The sequence below is a fragment of the Medicago sativa genome, chromosome 7, assembly GCF_051527215.1.
Source record: "Medicago sativa cultivar Bolivia chromosome 7, Bolivia_mono, whole genome shotgun sequence".
In the NCBI taxonomy this organism is placed as follows: Eukaryota; Viridiplantae; Streptophyta; class Magnoliopsida; order Fabales; family Fabaceae; genus Medicago; species Medicago sativa.
Window position 1 is genome coordinate 11291334 of NC_140755.1, and position 21033 is coordinate 11312366.

Consider the following 21033-nt stretch of genomic DNA (forward strand, 5'->3'; position numbering starts at 1 on the left):
CGTTCTAATACTCCTCCTTTTTGCTGCTAAATCCTACAAAAAATAACTGAAAAACATGCTAAGAATAACGCAAGATAACCTGTCATCACCGCCATCAACTTCTTAGTCATTGCTTCAAATTGGTTAACTGTAAGATTATGGCTTGCCATCAAAGCACGGTGATCGGATGTAACATTTCCTTGATAACGATCATGTGTACAATTACCATTTTGATCTTATGTCTATATCGAACACAAGATATTTTTGTTGTTGTATGGTTTGATAATACATTCCTTGATACCTGAGTTCACTTAGTAACAATAAAAAGACCAACATCTCATATAGAATTATTTCAGGATAACCACGCATTTCTACCATAACCACTCTATTAAGGGGCCAATAAAAAATACTTCTATTGCCTAGGAGGTGAAAATTCAATCTTGGTCACTCATGTCCCTCTTACTGGCTCATGGAGTACTCATCAATTGAAATTATGATGATCATGTTACAAACAACGTTTGAATGACAACAGAGCATCTAACTTCACATTTAGGGATCATGAAGGTTTCATAACGAAGGGCAGCACACACCACTATCACTATGATAATAACTTATGAAACTTAGATACCACACTATGTAGTATTCTTATGACAGGTCAATCGAATATAAATATTAACATAATAATTCTACATATGTGAAGACTTGATATCTCATATTCATTAACCTATGAAATGTGATCATCAGTCTAATCACATTGCAGTCTCTATGCATTACTATTTTCTCGCTTCCAAGTAAAACAATAAAACAAATACTTTCATAATAATGACCTAATAAAGAAATATCTTACATTATAATTAAATAATCATGATACAATTTCTAAGTTTAAACATAAAAACATTGACCTCTAAAGCTTACTCCAACAACGTGGCCCTAGCTAAATGAAATGATGCAATATTTGATTATAAAAGAAATAATTACATTAGAGATTGTACACACTCGCACATGTTAAAATTTTAATTTGAAATTGCTCCCTAGATATATAAGATAATTTATTAGTAACATGGTTAAATAGTAACTAACTCCACAAGTATTTTATATATGATAGATAAAATATTGGCACGTTTTTTTACTTTTCTATTACAATTTATGGTTTTAACATATTTTGTTGTATATCAATCGTTTTAATTTGATTTACTTTCATATTCGAAATAAAGGAGTCATATGATTCTTGTGAATGTGATAAATTAATATCAATAAATATAGAAATATATAAAAAAATTATTAAATAATACAAAATCATTTAATCCAACACCATATGAGCGAAAGGGGGCCAATCATTCTAAAATACTTTCACTTTATTTTTATTTTTTATTTCTTGTGTACATCCTTCCTATCAAAACGCTTCACATCCAAGAAATTGAAAATGAACTATTAAATTTCATAGATTTTTCTCAACCATATAGTAACTTACCATTTGCAATTCCTTAACGTCAAAATCATAGGAGCGCAGAGATGGTAATATATTAGGTATGAGATAATATCTTCATTTATATCTCAAATATGTGTTTTAAATCGCCAATTGCATGTTTTTATATTGGTTTATGAACCTTTGGAATCCGAAATCTCGTTGTATCACACAAATACACCATTTGCAATTTCCTTACCCTAAAACCCTAGGAGCTCGGAGATGATAAGAAATTAGGCATGAGATCGTTTCATCATCTATATTTCAGGTCTGTTTTAAATCACCAATTTCATGTTTTTTCTATTGTTTTATGAAATTGAGTTTGTTGTTGAATGCTAGAGTGTGAAAGCAAAGAAATATTCCAAGGGGAGGAAAATCAACCTTTGGAATCTCGATGCAGCACACATGACAATGACTCCATTTGCAATTTCTTAACACCAAAACTCTAGGAGCACGACAATGGTAAGAAATTAGGTATAGATGAGACACTTTCTTCATAGAGATATTTCTTGCAATTTATATATTGATGATTAACTTCAAAGAAAAACATAGTCAGATATGTTGTCTAGATTTTAAAAAAATTGATGCACCTCAATGATCATGAATATGAAATCGTACATGTTTACCTATGATGTATTGATCTATAAGTTATCAGTAAATTCATCTCACTACGATGACTTTTCAAGTATTTTTTGTTTTTTTGTACATTAAGATGTTACAATTTATGTTTTTTGTCACAAATAATTTGTGAATCAAGTTATAATGTATGATAATGTAACATTTGATGCTTTGTTTTGTTTTGACAGAAAGGATTCGTGTTGAAAATTGAGAAAGATTGACATATATAAGGTTATTCCAAAGATTAACTTTATGGCAATTAAGACGATATAATGTAATATCTTATGATATACAAAATTACAAATCTTTTTTGAAGATAATCAGGGTAATGATCTTTTAAATAATCATATTTACATTAATTTACTAAAACTTTATATATATATTTATATATAACTGTCAAAGATGTTTACATATTTTGATATCAACAAAATTATAATTAATAAGATATTGTTAGGTCACAGGGTGAGCCCGGGATATCACCAAAATTGGGTTAATAGCAGCCACATAAGTGTGTTGGAAACCACAATTTAACCAAAAACTTAAAGTATTAGGTTTATAGGTCCTCTCACTTATAAAGTACTCAACCTTCAATTTTCTAAACAGTGCATGACTTCTAGCTGGAAATTTTTACACAACGATCTCCCACCTCAAGTGTAGTCTACCACTTCATCATGCCTATCCCTCAAGAAAAAAATCATTTCATCCACAAACCCTTTCACTTGTACCGTTGTTGACACGTTCCGCATCAATGGGACTCGGCGCCTGGACACCCTTAGTTGGGAAGACTTTCGACACAAAGTTTATCAAACCCTTTGTCAATCCATTACTCTGATACCGCTGTTAGGTCATGATGGGAGCCTTGGGGATCACCCACAGTAGGCTTAGAGGAACCTCACAAGTGAGTTGGACACCATACTTTAACCCAAAACCTCAAGGTATTGGACTTCTAATTAACACTTGCTACACAACAGATATAAGTATGTAAGCAATGACGTATTTTAAATAATGATACTTAATAAAGTACTAGGCATATAGGTGTAATATGATCAGTGTTTGATTAGTGTATATTTTGAACGATTTTCAACGCTTGAGAAGATTTCAAAAAAGTTTGATATGGTGAAGTACTTGAATTGATTTATCTACATAATGCTAATATGTGTGTGTGTGAGCGCGAATGTGCGTATGCATGTGTCCGTGTTAGTGAGGCAAAAAATGGAAATAAATACCACAAACTTATTATGTTTCATTGTAACAAGTATTGGATTTTGTTCAATACCCACAAAAAATAATATTTTTTGATTATGATACATAAAATTTATAATTTTGGATAAGGTACTAACTATCAGTTTGGGAGGAAAATAAAAAAATCTGATAAAGATGAAAAATGTAACATTTTTATCTAAAAAAAAAATACTAAACTATTTTATTATATTGTTACTCACTTGATAATAATAGTCAACATTCTTTCTAGCATATGTTCAAACACATTATAGTAATAATCAATAGCACAAAAAATATCACAAGTTTATCACTTGAAAAAAAGTTTGTTATCATCAAACTATAATGTATCCTTAAAAAAAAAAAAATCAAACTATAATGTAGTAGGTCTTTTGCCTTACTATTTTTCTCCCTTTTTCATGATTGAATATTTTCAAGAATAAAATAAACTTGCAAAAGAAGGAGTAATAAATAATAGTAATAAAATATTAAGTTACCGAGAATATGAATCATCTCTTTTCTATATCAATAATTTATTCATTCATAATCGATGAGACAACAACATAAATTTAATAACGGAGAGAGTATTAGTTTTCTTCTTCCCCTATCTTCATATCTCTTTTATCTTTGTAGAATACAGTTTTTTCTATTTTAATTTGATATTTAAATTGTTAGTAAATTCATAAATTATTTTATTTCATTAAAAAATTCATCTGTGGTTATTTGTTAAAATTTTCAGATTAATCTTACTTTAAAATAATGATAAATTTTTATGGTAGTAAATTTTAAAAGGATTTGAAAATGTATTTTAATTGATCTTAGTGTAAAAATAATTTACACCATTCTACAAAAAAGATGGAGGCAAGTATACACAGTTAAAACAAGTAGTATAATAAAATCGTGAACACGATAATTGTCAATGTCACCTTCAATATTATTAACAAATCTACTACCATAACATCAATATTATTTTAAAGAAAGAAATCTGAATTTTTAAGAAATATCCATACTTGGATTTCACATTAAAAGATTTTTTTTATGATTTAACAAACCTATGAAAATCAAATTGATAATAGAAAAAAACTATTTCTAGAAAGATCAAACAGATTTGTGAATTGTTGAAAAAGATAACTAATACAATGAACAATGACTAGATGCTTACTCAGTAAAAACTGTTTTCCAATTAGAAGTAACTATCTATGATAGGAAAAAATCATAGCATTTCCATAGACGGAAAAACTCCATCTTTAATGTTTACCTTTTCAGGGTTTTTGTGACATACCCAATCGCCTAATAGATTAATTTAGAGTTTATCTTTTTGGGTTAGAATCAGTATAAAAAGGACCCTTTACTCCCCTAATTGGATGCACAATTTCAAAGTTCAAACCAATTAATTTTGAAATTTTTTGGTTTTCTACTATTGTCTGTGTTTCTTCATTCAGGTATAATTTCAAAGCCTAGTCTTTTTTACTTATTTTATTTATTTATTATTTATATTAGTTGTTTTTTAATTTTGAGTTTTAACGACTGTAATTTACTTTGTTTTTGTTTTTTTTAAAGAACGTGTAATGGATAGGTTGGTTTAAGGGGATCAAATTAGTTTTTTTTTCTTTATGTTTGAATTGAGATTTTATTTTCGATCATTTTTTAAGGATGATTTTAGTGTTTGAAGAGATATTAAAACTTGCAGATGATTTTGAATAATTTTTTTCGAGGTGTTGTAAATGATTGCTGGATTACTTGGGTGCCAACAATGTTGGGATGTCAGTAATTCTTAATGATGCATATAAACTTTAAGTGTTTGCTTAAAAAATTCACAAAGGGGTGTGTTTTTCTATAATTATTTATTTAAATTTGAGAAAAATATTGATACCATATTTTTTTGTTGGGATTGGTGAATGGTGGATGCAAGACCTTGTTGGATAGGCATCATTTTGTTTTTCTGTTACTATTGTCAATTTAGCGTAATTTCTTTATTGCGATTCATCTTTTTTGTTTTAATCATGTTTTATCCGTGATTTTTATGCTTTTATTCTTTAACTTCAACAATTAGTAAATATCAGTTTTGTTGGTATGTCTAATCCTATCATGGGACTGCCAAATATTCTCATTGCTCAAGGTCTAGTAGTAAAAATGGAAGAGAAACCCTCAAAGGCACCAGGTGGAGTTTCACTCAATCAAAAGCGAAAGAGGGATGCCCAATATGTTGCACGTCGGACTGGAGTTTCGGCACCAACAAGTGTGGCTGTTAAACAAATGACGTTGTCTAGAGATGTATGCAAACCAGATGATTCTTGTCCTGATATTTCCAAGTCATTGGTTAGTTATTATTTCAACTATAAGAAAAGTGGGATACCAAAACGTTTGATGTTCTATAAGAATGGTAAATGGGTTGACTATCCAGAGGATGTTGTTGACTTGGTTAAGAAAGATTTCAAAATTAAGAAGGCAGTTGTAGAGGTAGAGTTAGATGGCCAAGAGGTTGTGCTAGATTTTTTGCATATGTATCATGTGGATCTAAAAACATGTTTGCAACAACCCATTTCATGGATTGATGAGGAAGGGAATTACTTTTTCCCTAATGTTTTTGCTGGTTCTACCGAAGAACCCAATAATATAAGGGAGCGGGACGTTGAAGAAAGTCATGATACGAAAGATCCACGAGAAGACGGATCCAGGTTGAGGAAGTATAGTCGAGAATCTATTGCTACAACTAAGAATGTAAAAGCTGACGGTCATGCTATCACTACCAAAATGAGAGTTGGAAATGCTTCTATATCTAATAAGCAAGACCCAGACATAGATTTAGATTATTATACTGAATCTTTATATGGAAAATTGGATGTGGATTCTGCACAGAAGATGTTTCTTAAAGGAATGGGTTCTTCGGGGATTAGAGAGTTAGATATAGTTGAGATTTATCGCAGCTCGGGAAGGTCAATACAAACACGGCTGCAGTTATTCCAAAAGCAAGTTGATATCATAAAAGGAGTTCGAGGAGACGCTAATGTTCGATATGCGTGGCTTGCTTGTTCCAAAGAGGAATTGTCAATAATAATGGAATATGGACTTAGTCATTATGAACTATCTCAGTCCAAATGCATATATGGCTTTGGTGTTCATCTTGCAGCTGTTACCTACCCTTCTCTCTGGTTAGTTATCATATGATCAACATTGAACTTCATACATTATTATCATTATTATTATTATTATTATCATTATTATTATTATTATTATTATTATTATTATTATTATTATTATTATTATTATTATTATTATCATTATTAATATTATCATTATTATTATTATTTTATCAAAGATTATTCTGTTGGATTTCTCAGAGGATTTTGTTTTCCCATGTTCACAGTTCACTTTATTGTGATGTCGACGAAAAGGGAATTAAGCATATGTTCCTATGTCGTGTCATAATGGGGAACGTGGAGCTTCTTCGTCCTGGCACTAAGCAACTTCGTCCAAGTGGTTACGAATACGATAATGGGGTGGATGATGTTCAACGGCCAAAGTGCTACGTGGTGTGGAACATGAATATGAACACACATATCTATCCAGAATTTGTTGTTAGCTTCAAGCCCCCTTTGGTTTTTGAAGGTAATGTAATGTAATGTTCATTTAGAAAAAAATTATGTTGTGTGTCAGTGTTAGATATATGTTTTTGTATGCAAACATGCTTTACCTTTTGGCATTACCTAATTATCATTGAAGCGTGAAGGAGTTAATCATTGACAAACCAATTAATACGTAACACTTTTCAACTCATTATGTGCTTTACTCTTATTCGACAAAACAACCATTTGTATATGTTGCTAAGTTGTATGATTGATATTTCTTTCAACAACTGAAAATTCCTCTTGATCATGACACTTGATGTTTTTTTTCGTTTTTTAACAGGAAATTTTTGTTCAAATGAGTGTAAGGAAAAAAGCTACCGACATTCTACAGTGGGCACTGTAAGTTTTTTCATGAGTTTTGCTTCTTATGTTTTTATAGTTTTCTATGTAAAAGGCAATGTTATCACCAATTTTTTTTAACTGTTTTTAAAATCTAACAATGATTTCTTTAGTTTACAGCTTTCCATTCTAATATTTCTTTTATCTTCCGATTTTAACACATTCATGTGCAACATTTTGTGGCATTCATCTTTTGAGATTCATTTTCTGGTTTTTAATCCTATACTATTTTGCTTTATTACTTTTATCCAAACAATTTTGGTTTATGGGATGCCTCAGGTAAAAGCTACTAGTGTTCCTCCTAACATCATAAGAACTCCAAGTTTCGCTCAGCGACCTCCCATGCCTTTTTCCGTGCTTTTATCTTCCATGAGAAACATTGTTCCTTCTCATACTATGTTTCTTATTGACGCCCAATACGCGTTGTTGATGGTATGTAAATGATGTCCAATTTATGCCTATGTCTTAAATAGTAAAATATCACTAATGTAAGGCGTCGTGCTTGTGCAGACAAGGAAGATTACTTGTGCTGATTTTGTGTTCAAGTTGAGGTCGGTTGTTGGAAACAATGTACTGAAATCTGCAATAAAAAATGTTGTATCCAAGGTACTAAATTTATTTAATTTACTAGAAGTTTATTTGGTTTGAAGTACTATATATGTTTTGATATTGTCTCGTCTCTACCCATTAAAATCACTTGAAGTTGTAGCTACATATGTTATGCTTAACTTTTGCATTGGGTAATCATATGATCTATCCCTTACAATTTTATTATGCCTCCTAATGTTTAGTTGGCTTCTTGCAGAGACCACCAGGTGGTGGATCAAATGGCTCAAACGTTAAGCAAGATTGAGACTTTAAAGCGAGGAGGCAGAGATCTTTCACTTCGAGTTATCTATTGTCAACATAAAGTTGTGATATTGTTTTCTTCTAGGAGATTTTTTGTAATTTCATTTTATCATCTAATTTTCAGTTTTGATCTGGAACTGTAGCACATGTTTGATTCTGGAACTTGTAGTGGTTTATGTTGAAATGTCTGTTGATCATATGTACTCAAACCTGTTTATGAGATTTTGGTGCCGTGAGACAAAACTAAAATTTGGGCCCTACCTAATAAGCAATTTAAAAAAAATTGAATTCCCAAAGTGTAAAAGTTATTTAATTGAAGGTAACACTTTTTAGGTTTAAACGCACTTTTGACCCCTTAACTTTGTCATAGTTACGATTTTGGCCTTCTATTAAAAAAAACCACTTTCCAACCCCTTAAGTTTTCATCTTTTGTAATATTCAAGCCCCCTTAATTTTGACTGGTTCAACGTCCATGTGGCTCCTCACTTAAATGAATTGGATGCCACGTGTGTAATTTTTTAATCAAAATAAAAATAAAAAAGTGTTTTCCATGTGTAACTGCATAATTCTTTAATTAATCTTCAACTTTTTTTTTTGTTCCCTGGTACACCTTGTGCTGAGGAACGTTTACCACCGTTGTTAATATATATATATATATATATATATATATATATATATATATATATCCCATTTTAGTTTCTTAAAAAAAATAAAATCTTCAACTTTTTTTTTGTTTTTTTGCGAATCAAGTGTTTTCCATATGTAACTGCATAATTCTTTTTGGCCTAATTACTATTTTGGTCCCTTAAGTTATTTGTTGGTTACATTTTGGTCCCATAAGTTATTAACGTTACAATTTGGTCCCTTAAGTTATTTGTTGGTTACATTTTGGTCCCATAAGTTATTAACGTTACAATTTGATCCCTTAACTTAATTTTTGGTTTCGTTTTGGTCACTTAACTTATTTTTTGGTTTCGTTTTTGTACCTTAACTCTAATAACATAAAGGACCAGAGTGGTTGACGGAGGAAGAGTTAAGGTACCAAAACGAAACCAAAAAATAAGTTAAGGGACCAAATTGTAACGTTAATAACTTATGGGACCAAGATATAACCAACAAATAACTTAAGGGACCAAATTGTAACGTTAATAACTTATGGGACCAAAATGTAACCAACAAATAACTTAAGGGACCAAATCATTAATTAAGCCATTCTTTTTCCATACTTAAAAAATGTACATAGATTAACCGCTTGAGGCAAGTAAGGCCACATTAATGAACACAACTCGCTGTACAATTTTTCAATGTTCATACATTCTCAGAATTAGATTCGAAATAAACCTAGTTGTTTGGGCTCCAGTGGCAAGAAACTCATTCCAAGGACGTAACCGGGGAATACCGGGTTTGATTTCCAGTGGGAACAACGCTTGGCCAGTGCGCATGCCTCTACACATGAGCCGGATTAGTCGCCCTCCTTTGATGGATCGGAAACCAGTGCGAAAGAAAAAAAAAAGAATTAGATTCGAAATAAATCACTATTTTTATTTATTTTCCTTGTGAGATTGTTTTAAAGAACTAATGAAAACATTTAATGATACGCTCATTCCTTAAAAAAAAAAAAAAAATCTAATGATACGCTCGTAAGTTAATGAAACCGAATTTTTTTATTCAAAAAAAAGTTAATGAAACAACTTCTAGCATACACAAAAACAATGTCTTTGTTTTATCATTTGTTGTGGAAATAGTTTATTATAAGAAGCGCTTGTACATGATAAGTACTTACTATGGTATAAGCTAGAAATTAAGCAGTTTATCTAAATAGGGTCTAAGAAGATGTTTGATTATTGTCTTATATTACAATAAGAAACATAATTTTAGTTGGGATAATAATTATTTTTGTTCCTGAATGTGGAATGAATAGTCACAATAACTCTTTAATGTATCAAAATTTCAAAATATTCATTGACTGCGCACTTCATTAATCAAAATAGTTTTTGATATTAAACTTATACTTCAATGTTAACATTAAATCTTGTTATATATGACTGAAATGACACTAAATAAGCTCTTATAGGGAGTTTGTCGAAAAATAGAAAGTAAAGAGAAGGGAAAATTACACTCACCTCCCCCGAGTTCTATCAAAATAACAAAGACACCCCCTCTAGTTTTAAAACTTCCATTAACTTCCCTTAAATTTTCATCAAAAACAAACACCTCCCTTCCTTGTTAACACCGTTAAATTTCTGTTAACTTTTAACAAATTGATACATTATCCATGATACATATCCAACCTCTCCGAAGAAAAAACGAGAGATGATGATGCTCAACAATCTCTCATAATCCAGCGATACACAATACAAGCATCACAAAATATATATTACAAAAATTGAATAATTCATTAATTTGTCTCTTTATTGAATTATAAACCATACATCTTCCTTCATTTGTCTCAAGTTTTAGTGCAGTTGGTGACTCCATAAATTGCAGGCCGCATACTAACCCGTAAAGATGGTCTTTTAATCATTTTCCCACATTTGAAGATACGCTCAATTTCAATTAGAACCAGTGGCGGAGCCAGGATTTTTCTAGAGCCTGGGCGAAATTTTTATCCCGAATTCATATATGACATAATATATATAGAGTCATAAATAGAAATAAAAGAGGTTCATTATTTTTTCAACAAAAGTACAATTTGAAATAAGAGAGAAGAAATATAACCTAACAATGGCGTGCTAAATAAAATTAGGAGGTAAATGCCCTTTCCGCTACCTCTTCTAGTCTTGAACGACCCCGAACCGGTATTTCTTCATCCATATTTAGCACCGGAATACCTTTAGCAACACAAAATTCTTGTACTTCAACAAAACGGTCTTCGCGGTGTGAATTAATCAAAACGTTTCACAAAACGTATTAGAACTATTTATATTATCATATAATGTATAATAACTTAGATCAATACTTTTTTCCATAATTATAACATGTTTAAAGTAAATAGAATAATAAAAATAAAAATAGACTACATTTAGTAAAGATAGAATGTTTGACAGATTAAAATGAAATTAACTAATAAATAACTACTCATAGCATATCTTTAAACAAAGTTCATGATCAATTAACTACATTTAGTTCACATCATAAATTTTTATGAATAAAAAAGAGGCATTAAAGTGCCAAAAATGGTGTAAAAAATAATAAAAATGGTGAAGAAATAAATAAAAACAAAATTGGCTCAGCTGGATTAAATCTGGACCACTTGATGCATTAAGGGGTCCAAACTTAATCACTAAAGGGCTCATCACATCCACAAGATCTAAATCAAAGAGTTAAAAAAAACAAGGGTGCACAGTATACGATGGGCAGGCGTGCGTGTGAACATTCAGCAAATAGGACAAAAAAGCTGTGGGACCCGCGTGAGTCAATGGAAGAGAAAGAGAGTCCACTCTTTCTTCTTCCTCTAGCCACGTGAATGAACAACACAAAAACCATCAAAGCTTCAAATTTTTTAAAACCTCAAATATTCATCAAATCTCACAAACTAAAATACCATTTTGCTTGGATTTTCACGCTGATCATGAATCTAAGCTTATATTTCACAGTGAATGTTTGTATAGAGAGAAAAGAAGAGCCTGGACAAAAGCAAGTAAAGCAGAAGCAGAAGCATGGAGTCGCGACTAATGGGTTGGGCTTGTTGCAAGTAAAGCAGAAGTAGAGCCTGGGCACTAGCCCAGCCTAGCTGGGGGTGAAACCGCCCCTGATTAGAACCTCTGAATCCTCCCTCCTTCAAAACTAAAATTGGAGCCATCTAAGATATTCTCACATGTATACTATTCATTCTTTAGCACCAATTGGATTGATTTTATTCAATCTCCCTCTCTCAGTCATCTATCTATAAATAAATATACATTTCATTGTTGCAATTGCGACTCTTTCTCTGGAATTAGCAAAGTCTCTCCCATTGTCATTCCCTTGACTCTCTTTAGAATTAACAAAGTATGCCCTTTTACACACAATCAAGTTAAAAGACATATCGGCTTGTAAAAACTAACATAATATTAACACAATTAACATTGTTAGTATAGAAGGGAGTTGTTTGTCTAATTAATGAAAACTTAAGGGAGGTTAGCGTTGGTTTTAAAACTAGAGGGGGGTGTCAGTGTCATTTGGTTAAAACTCAAGGGAGGTGAGTGTAATTATTCCTAAAGAGAAATATATCGATGACTAATACAACAAATATTAACTAGACCACCTAGAAGATGGACCTGTTGAAATTTAACACCATTTTCATTAGACCACCTACAAGCTTTTAACTTTGCAACCAATTTCTAACAGAACACACACAATCACTTCCTCAAACCTTCCAACCAAAACCACTATATCACCTTCTTTGAGTGTTTCTGAAAACCACTTTTCTCTTCTCAAACAACTCCAAAACAAAATGGAACCAAATGCCACAAAATTCGACCTAATAATCCTAGGAGCATCAGGTTTCACAGGCAAATACGTTCTCAAAGAAGCTCTCAAATTCCTCAACACACCATCCTCTCCTCTCACTTCCATAGCTATCGCGGGCCGAAGCCCAACAAAACTAGCCCAAACTCTTCAATGGGCTTCAAAGCCCAACCCACCAACGTCTCTCCCCATCCTCCACGCTGACACAACTGATCCATCCTCCCTCCGCTCTCTCTGCTCACAAACCCACCTCATTCTCAACTGTGTCGGCCCATTTCGCCACCATGGTGATCCCGTGGTGGCAGCCTGCACAGACACAGGTTGGTTCCTGATTTTTTATAATAGGAGTTATACGAAAATGTCGGGATCTATGAAGCACGAACGCTCTTCGGATTAGGCGTGTGCAAGTGTCGGACACATGTCGTGTCCAGCACTGGCGCGACACTGACATGGATACATATAATTATACTGAATTATGTGATTTTGTCAAATTATTAGCAGTGTCGGCATGTCAGTGTTCGTGACCAGTGTCCGTGTCTGTGCGTCATAAGTTGGGATTTATTTATTTGAATTTTATTTTTGTTTGGATTGAATCGGGCTGTTAGAAAATTGTGAGAGACAAAAATGAATTTTTATATTTTGAAGCACGTACACATGTCGGGATCTATGAAGCACGAGCACTCTTCGGATTAGGCGTGTTTCGGTGTCGGACATGTGTTGTGTTCAACACTGACGCGACACATATAATTACACTGAATTATGTGATTTTGTCAAATTATCAGCAGTGTCGGGGTGTCAGTGTTTGTGTCCAGTGTTTGTGTCCGTATCGGTGCTGCATAAGTCGAGATTTATTTGAATTTTATGTCTGTTTGGATTGAATTGGGCTGTCAAAAAATTGTGAGGGACAAAAATGAATTTTTATTTTTTGTTGAATTTTTTGAATGACAAATATTAGTAATTAGTTGTTAGATTAATATTTACTCTCTGTTCGTTTGTGTTTGAATGCAGGTTGCGATTATCTTGATATATGTGGTGAGCCGGAGTTTATGGAGAAGACGGAGGCTAGTTATCATCAACGGGCGGTTGAGACTGGCTCGTTGGTAGTTTCGGCTTGTGGGTTTGATTCGGTTCCGGCGGAGTTAGGGCTGTTGTTCAATTCGGTTCAGTGGGTGGGGGAGGCGGTGGTGAATAGGGTTGAGGCGTATGTTGGGTTGGAGAGTGAGAAGAGAATGGTGGGGAATTTTGCTACGTATGAATCCGCGATTCTTGGTGTTGCTAATGCGAGTAACTTGCAGAAGTTTAGAAGGTCTAGACCAAGAAGGCCTAGGCCTCAGGTAATGAAAGTTTAGAATTTGTTGTTTAGAATCTGTTTCGTAAAAAGTAATGAATAAATGATTAGCTAGTTGATAGCAGACGATCTTATAGAGTATAATTTAGTTGATAGCTGATAGTTGATAGCTGAATTTGTAGGAGGGTGGATGGAGGTAAATAGGTAATAGAATTTAATGCATCTGTAAGGGTCGGAACAAAACCAATATTGCATTTTTAGAGTCTAGTTCCGTCATCTGTTATTGTGCATGCAATCGTTGGTCAATTACTCAGCTGAGAGTAGAAATCAACTTTAAAAGTGTAATGGTTTTTACCAAGTTGGCAATTTAGAATTTTGCTGTTTGTGATAGATTAGGTGTGATGAAGTTTAACGAATTCTTTGATGGGGCAAAAATGTCTGTTCTTAATTGTTGACACTCTGGTGCTGGCTACTGCCTCAGTAATGGCTAGAGGCTGCACTGAGAAATTTAGTTCTGTTTGTACGAGCACTACCTTGGGAAGCAAGATAAATCTGCCACTTGGCAGATGACTTTGTGTGTTTTTGTGTTTGCACATGCACGCACGTAACGTGCATGTTGAATTCGGGGGTAAAAGATTGTAGATAGGTGTTTTAGGTGTCATATATAGAGAACAAGAAAATGAATAGTGAGATAGAACAAGCATGGACTAGCTATTGGACTTGAACAATAGTAAGCCTAGTCACCTCAGATTTGGATGGTCTATGTACTCTAAAAGAAAGACGTAGGCGGAGGTAATTAGTTACATACTGAGTTGACAAGTTGGTTAGATGATGCAGTGCAGTTATTGGGGGAGTAGTAGAGTGAGGAGTCAGCAAATTTGGGTTGTTTTAGACCAATGTTGTCAAATAGTGGCGCTGTAGCTTTATAGCGCCGCGGAACATGAACAAGTCACTATTGTTATGTAATACAGTATTCAATACAAAATGCTATTTAATAGCAGCTATAGGGGCACTATAGTACTGCAACGTAGTAGAATATGAACGAACGGTTATTTTTTGTGATATGCAATTGACAACTCTATTTTAAACAAAGAAATACCTTTTCTTGAGGAGCTGGCGCTTTGGTTTTTCTGTTGTAAAAGCTTTGGTTCGTCTTCCTGTTTTCGTATTACTCTTATACTAGTTCTTGTTATGGTGCTCCATCAATTGGTTGGACCTGTTGGATGGAAATGTCCTTTGAACCTTGTGATTTGTCAATTTGTCCATCGATTTTGGACTGGTGTGGTGTGTCCATTGAATTCGTATTGCACTTTTCCTCTATTTTGTTTTTGTTTTTTAATATTTTAATGTTGTATAATTTTATCGATTTCTGTTTTCATGGTTATAGATTCCCGGACCCTCTCCTACTAAAGGAGATACTATAGAACACCAGAAGAAAATTGGACTTTGGGCAGTAGTGCTACCTTCAGCAGATGCAAGTGTTGTTCGAAGAACACTTTCAACTTTAACAGAAAACCCCCATGGTCTCCCTGGGTCGGACGAAAGTTCCGAGATGGTTGCAAAAAGGGAAGCCTTCTGGTCATCTGTGAAGCCAGCTCATTTCGGTGTAAAAATTGGCTCAAAATCTTTGTTGGGAATTTTAAGAATCATTATGGTTGGAATTTTCATTGGGCTTTTTGGAAACACCAGCTTCGGATGGTGGCTTCTTTTGAAATTTCCTTCGTTATTTAGTCTCGGTTGGTTCAAGAAGAACGGCCCTACAGAAGAGGAGGTAGAATGCGCTTCGTTCAAGATGTGGTTTGTCGGACGCGGTTTTAGTAACGAGAGTCTTGCTTCACAAGGAAACACAAAATCTGACATGGAAATTATAACAAGAATAACAGGTCCTGAAATTGGATATGTAACAACTCCAATAATTCTTGTTCAGTGTGCTCTCATTCTCCTCAGCCAGCGCAAAAACCTACCTAAAGGAGGAGTTTACCCTCCTGGGATCGTATTCGGTCATACTGACCTCCAGCAGAGACTTCAACAAAATGGAATATCCTTTGACGTCATCTCAAAAAGCACCATTTCTTCTTGAGCTTGTAAGTTTCTTCCTCGTTTACAATTTAATAAGGAGAGAAGTATACCAACCAAGTAGGGAGAGACTTTTATTTGTTTTGTGTGACCGTGTTTTTATAGTAATATACAATCTCGGTATCTCCGTCTTTATTATAAGCATCTTTTGTTATATCTTTATTTAAGAAAAATAGATGATGTATCTAATGTGCTCATTTTGCATATGGTTCTTCCTAAAACACCCTTTTGTGTCTAGATGTGTCCAAGTCTGACCTTTTCATTTCTAAGACAAATTAGTCGTAATGATAAGGGTGCATTTTGAAAAATAATAATCTAGTAGTAATTTCAAATGAGACTTATAGTAATGAACAGTTTTTTTAGAAAGGGTTTATATTTAGGCAGAGGTAGTAATGTTCCCTTACTTTAAACTATCTACATGTTGGCAACAGTCAATGATTAATAGCCAAAACAAGAAGTTAATAACAATTTCCATATGGAATAATAGCAACATTCACACAAAGGTTTTAAATATTACATGAAATCATGATACATGAAAGGAAATGTAAAACACAATAAATCAAAAGAAAGGAAAATTCAACAATGCGAAAATGAAAAGGAAATGGAATGATGGAAAGGAACAAGCTCAATTGCAAGTGACAACTTTAGAGTTTAGACACAATAAATTAGAGGAACACGAGGAAGTTCAGATCCACATTTATACGTCGAGTTGCAATCAATGTGTGACTTAGTTATTTGTAAAGTTCCATCACTCCGTAGATGGAGAAAGCACAACATGCAACTTGAAGCCTAGAAAATCCAGACCTTATACCCAAATTTTCATACTCTTTTGGAGTTCTTTCTTTTCCACCAGCTGTGATAAACATGATGTTATCGAGAATTGAAATCATTCGAGATGCATTTGTTGGTTCTGGATCTTCTGGTTGTGTGAGCTCTATGAGAATGACCTTTCCATTTGGAGGTAAAGCTTTGTAACAATTGCTTAAAATTTCTATGCATTTTTCATCCGACCAGTTATGGCATACAGCCTAGAACAATAAAATTCAGGGATACAAAATTCTGGTAAGCACCATATACTATATACTTTATAGAGAATAAATGATGCTATCAAGAATTAATAATTAAAGCAAACAAGTGTTTATATATTATACTCCCCTCTAGTTTTGATTATAAGGTAACTATTACTACCTCCGTCCCTAATTATAAGACCCTTTTGAGAATTTTTTTTGTCCCTTTTTATAAGACCCCTTTGTTATTTCCAACTACATTAATTATTTCTTTACATACATGCCCCTATTTATTATACATCTTTTTCTTCAATCAGCAATAAATAGCATGTTGAAAACATAAACCAACCCTCTTTTTAAAGGATAAAATTGTAAAAACAATAGTAATTACAAACATATTTAATACAAATATCCACTATCTTAATTCCCGTTATTTTTTCAAAAGGGCCCTATAATTAGGGACGGAGGTAGTATCAGTTATCACACTTACTGAGAGTTTTAGTTAAGTGTAATTACTTCTTTTAATCTCAAAATGTGCATTTTCTAAGGGTGTTTTATGATTAAATCATTAAATAGAGTCAAAGGCTTATAAAATAAAATTAGAGTCAAAGTAGTTAAGTTTGCTTCTATTAAATATCATCAAATATGAGTATTTTTTTATTTTGTCTTATATTCGAGATTGAAGGGAGTATATACCAACCTTAAGTATTATGGCATCTCCTTGTGGAATACTCTCAAACATACTTCCTCCAACATGTTCAATCCCTAAATAAAATTTGGCAATTTTCAATTAATAGTCATGGCCATTCAAAATAAAATTTAGTATGATCAAATTATCCAAAACCCTAGAAATGTTATCACAAGTGAAAATAGGTTACCAGAAAAGGGTGATGCATTGTCAATCACTTGTGGAAGGTCAAAATTGATTGCCTTTATTGATGGGTATTTGGCAATAATCAATTTGAGAGTTTGTCCATTGCCACCTCCTACATCAACCAAAGTTGATACACCCTCAAAGCCATTGTATATGTCAAGGATTCTTTTAATGTGAACATTGCATGTATCAGTCATTGATTTGTTAAATAACTGGTTTATTTGTGGATCTTTCCCAAAGTACTCATACTTTGATATTCCATTAACTTTCTTGAATAGATCAATCTCTGGATCAATTACTGCTTCCTTAAAATTCAACCTGCATTACCAATATGATTTTTTTGTAAATATATGTACTGCATTATGTATGAGAGCAACAAATGTGAGAATAAATATTCTTAAGCAAGGTAAAAGAACTTACCACACCCCTAACAAAGCACGGTGACACATAAATGATGTGAATGAGCCCAAATAACCACCATCATTTTCATCATTTACAAAGTATTTGCCAGAAGTTGTGACTCCATAAACTCTCACTGTGCTATCATCGTCGTTGGTGCGAGTGGACACAGAAAGAAGAGAGTAGCTAGCAAGCATGCGCAACATACGATCGAGCCTATTTGGCAAGTCAGAGTGTTGAGTTGGTAACTTTGAAGCAATTTCAGAGGCTGACATGAAATCACCGTTACTTTCCTTAGCAATGATTTCAAACAAGTTGAGTTCAATTGCAGCATTAAGAACTGCAGGAAACACCATATTGGCACCTAGCACCATGGCTAAGAGGGTATCACTATCATCTATTTGTGGAGTGAAAGTTTCCACTACATTGTTCTCTTTCTCATTTGAATAGGAACCCATGTTTGTTTTCTTTGGCTAATATTCTTTGTGAAATGTGATGGGTGTGTGTTTGCTTCACTCAAGTGTTGCTATTTATAAGCCAGATTTTGTACTATAGATAAAATTCAACTTTCTTGCTTAAATATGTCACAATCTCGTTTGGTGGTTTTTTAGCAGAGCAAACGGTAATTTTGATCTCTTGCCTTCTTATGTAATGGGTTTGAATATTCATTGTACTATCTTTTATTAATTTGTTGACACTAAGTGCCATCACTATAGTCCTGGATTTAACCAAAATTACATAAACATCTTTGAATGTGTCTCTCGTTAGACAATTTGATCATCGGATTGTATTTCTTTAGTTAATTTGGTCCTCGAATGTGTATTTCATTGGAGAGATTGGTCCATCAATTTAATAGCAAAATATACGCTCATTGAAGATTTTGCAATTGTTATACATCTCGTGACTATTGTGACTCTGCCTTGCACATCCAAGGACCAAATATTAACTTGTTTTTAACATCAATTGTTTTTCGCCGGGTAACTTTAACAACTCTAATAATCTGAATTAAATAATCTACCCGAATTTGGTGTCATATTTCAAATACGTAAATAAGAATGACTCTTTTTTTTATTGGTACAAAAGAGGGCCAAAGGCCCAAATAAAAATGACTTCTATTAATGAACAAAGTTTAATTTTCATATACAATCAATATTGAAAGTTTAATATTGTCAATAGATTACAACAAATTAATTAATTAATTTTTTTTAACAACAAATTATATATGTGACTCTAGAGATTAGAACATCTCTAATAAGAAAGCATGCTTATTTGGAGTGAAGTGAGAGAGAATCATTATACAAGCATACTGTTTCTCCTTTCGATGTGCAGTCCCATATGTTTTTGGCTAAAACAAGATTTAATACTCTTTAAGTTAAGAGTTATGTGTAGAAAAAAATAAACGCTTGTTGAAATGTAAAATGATATTTAGTTATTGATGGAATCTATTTAGTAAATTTTATGAAGTGCGACATTGGAGAGGTTAAATGCTTATTATGTATTGATGCATACAAATTATAGATGAGTGATGTGTATGCATGACTCTCACTTAAAAATTTATTTTAAGAGTTTTCCTCAAGTAAAGATACTCTAATCAAAGTCAAATATTTTTAATGATTTGACGATTATAATTGATTAGTTTTGTAAAATTAGTTATTCAAACCGTTATATAATTAAATTCACAAACAAATCTTAAATATATCCGTACTTTTTATTTATAAAAATAATACTCATTTAATACAGCCTTAGAATTTGGAAACGACATAAATATATATTTTATTATTTTTTTCTCCAAAAATTCGACTACTACTATATAAAAAGAAGTTGACGGGGTATATTGCTTGACTTCAAGAGATCATGGGCAAGCACTTAAATGCATATTTTACACCTAATTGCTAGGCCTGACAAGATTAAATTAAGTATCCCTTCTCTAAAAAAAGATCAAGTACTTCTAAAAGAAAATAAAATTAGCCGTTAATTTGAATTGCTAACTTTACCACATATCTTATATGTCTTTTACATTTATCAATTGTTTGAGCCATTAATTTTATCAAACACTTTAATTAACTTATTAACTATTAGTGTCCCCGTGAGCTTAACTCAGTTGGTAGGGATATCACATATTATATGTAGGGGCCGGGGTTCGAACCCCGAATACTCCACTTCTCCACAATTTAATTGTGTGAGCTCTAGCCACTAGGCTACTTAACCAAAAAAAAAAAAAACTATTAGTTATCAACCATTAAATATAAGTCATTAGTTATAAGTCATATGTTATAAGCTATCATCTAGCTTATTAGATATCCGCTATTTTTACTGTTCAAAGTTTAAGTAACTTAAACAAAAATTGACATTTATTTAAGACTATTACTTTTCCCACCATGTGACACTCTCACGAACCTTGTAAAATTTCCAACAATGCCCCTTCTAGTTTGGATTACGTAATCCGAACTGAGTTCGGATTACGTAATCCTAACTATGCTTATGTATAATCAACAATCATAATCTCTCCCATTGCAATTTTGAATTTTGCTTTTTAAAAACAACCAAAATACCAAATAAAAAATGATAAAAACCTGTCAAATAAAATCATAAAAACACAAGGATGAGAGTTAGGAAGATTAAAATGATTATCCATGTTACAAACATGTTCATAATTGGTGCAGGTGCAGTCAGGATTACGTAATCTGAACTACATCTGCACCATGAAAAAAAAGGGTCTAAACGATGGAATTTTGGATTTTGTGGGGCGGAGTCCCGTAAGAAGTCCCTTCTAAGGGAGTCTTGATCCAAAAACACAAGGATGAGAGTTATGAAGATTAATACTATCCTTAAAATGACTATAC

At 32.8% G+C, this 21033-nt stretch overlaps 3 protein-coding genes across 3 annotated transcripts; 2 read left to right on the forward strand and 1 right to left on the reverse strand.

Annotated features, from left to right (window-relative positions):
- The first annotated feature begins 5413 nt into the window (after positions 1 to 5413).
- On the forward strand, positions 5414 to 8101 carry LOC146904217 (inactive poly [ADP-ribose] polymerase RCD1-like). The gene is made up of 6 exons (XM_085728144.1): positions 5414 to 6432; positions 6648 to 6889; positions 7190 to 7248; positions 7528 to 7680; positions 7759 to 7854; positions 8054 to 8101. The coding sequence occupies exons 1-6, from the start codon at positions 5414 to 5416 to the stop codon at positions 8099 to 8101; spliced, it is 1617 nt and encodes a 538-aa protein (XP_085584270.1).
- A 4308-nt stretch (positions 8102 to 12409) lies between these two features.
- Positions 12410 to 16131, forward strand: LOC146904218 (putative mitochondrial saccharopine dehydrogenase-like oxidoreductase At5g39410). Its single transcript, XM_085728145.1, has 3 exons — positions 12410 to 12866; positions 13555 to 13880; positions 15222 to 16131. The coding sequence occupies exons 1-3, from the start codon at positions 12533 to 12535 to the stop codon at positions 15912 to 15914; spliced, it is 1353 nt and encodes a 450-aa protein (XP_085584271.1). The 5' UTR covers positions 12410 to 12532; the 3' UTR covers positions 15915 to 16131.
- Positions 16132 to 16346: 215 nt separating this feature from the next.
- Positions 16347 to 18693, reverse strand: LOC146904219 (isoliquiritigenin 2'-O-methyltransferase-like). Its single transcript, XM_085728146.1, has 4 exons — positions 18212 to 18693; positions 17796 to 18109; positions 17618 to 17682; positions 16347 to 16938 (listed from the first exon to the last, which is right to left on the reverse strand). The coding sequence occupies exons 1-4, from the start codon at positions 18646 to 18648 to the stop codon at positions 16642 to 16644; spliced, it is 1113 nt and encodes a 370-aa protein (XP_085584272.1). The 5' UTR covers positions 18649 to 18693; the 3' UTR covers positions 16347 to 16641.
- Positions 18694 to 21033: the final 2340 nt, after the last annotated feature.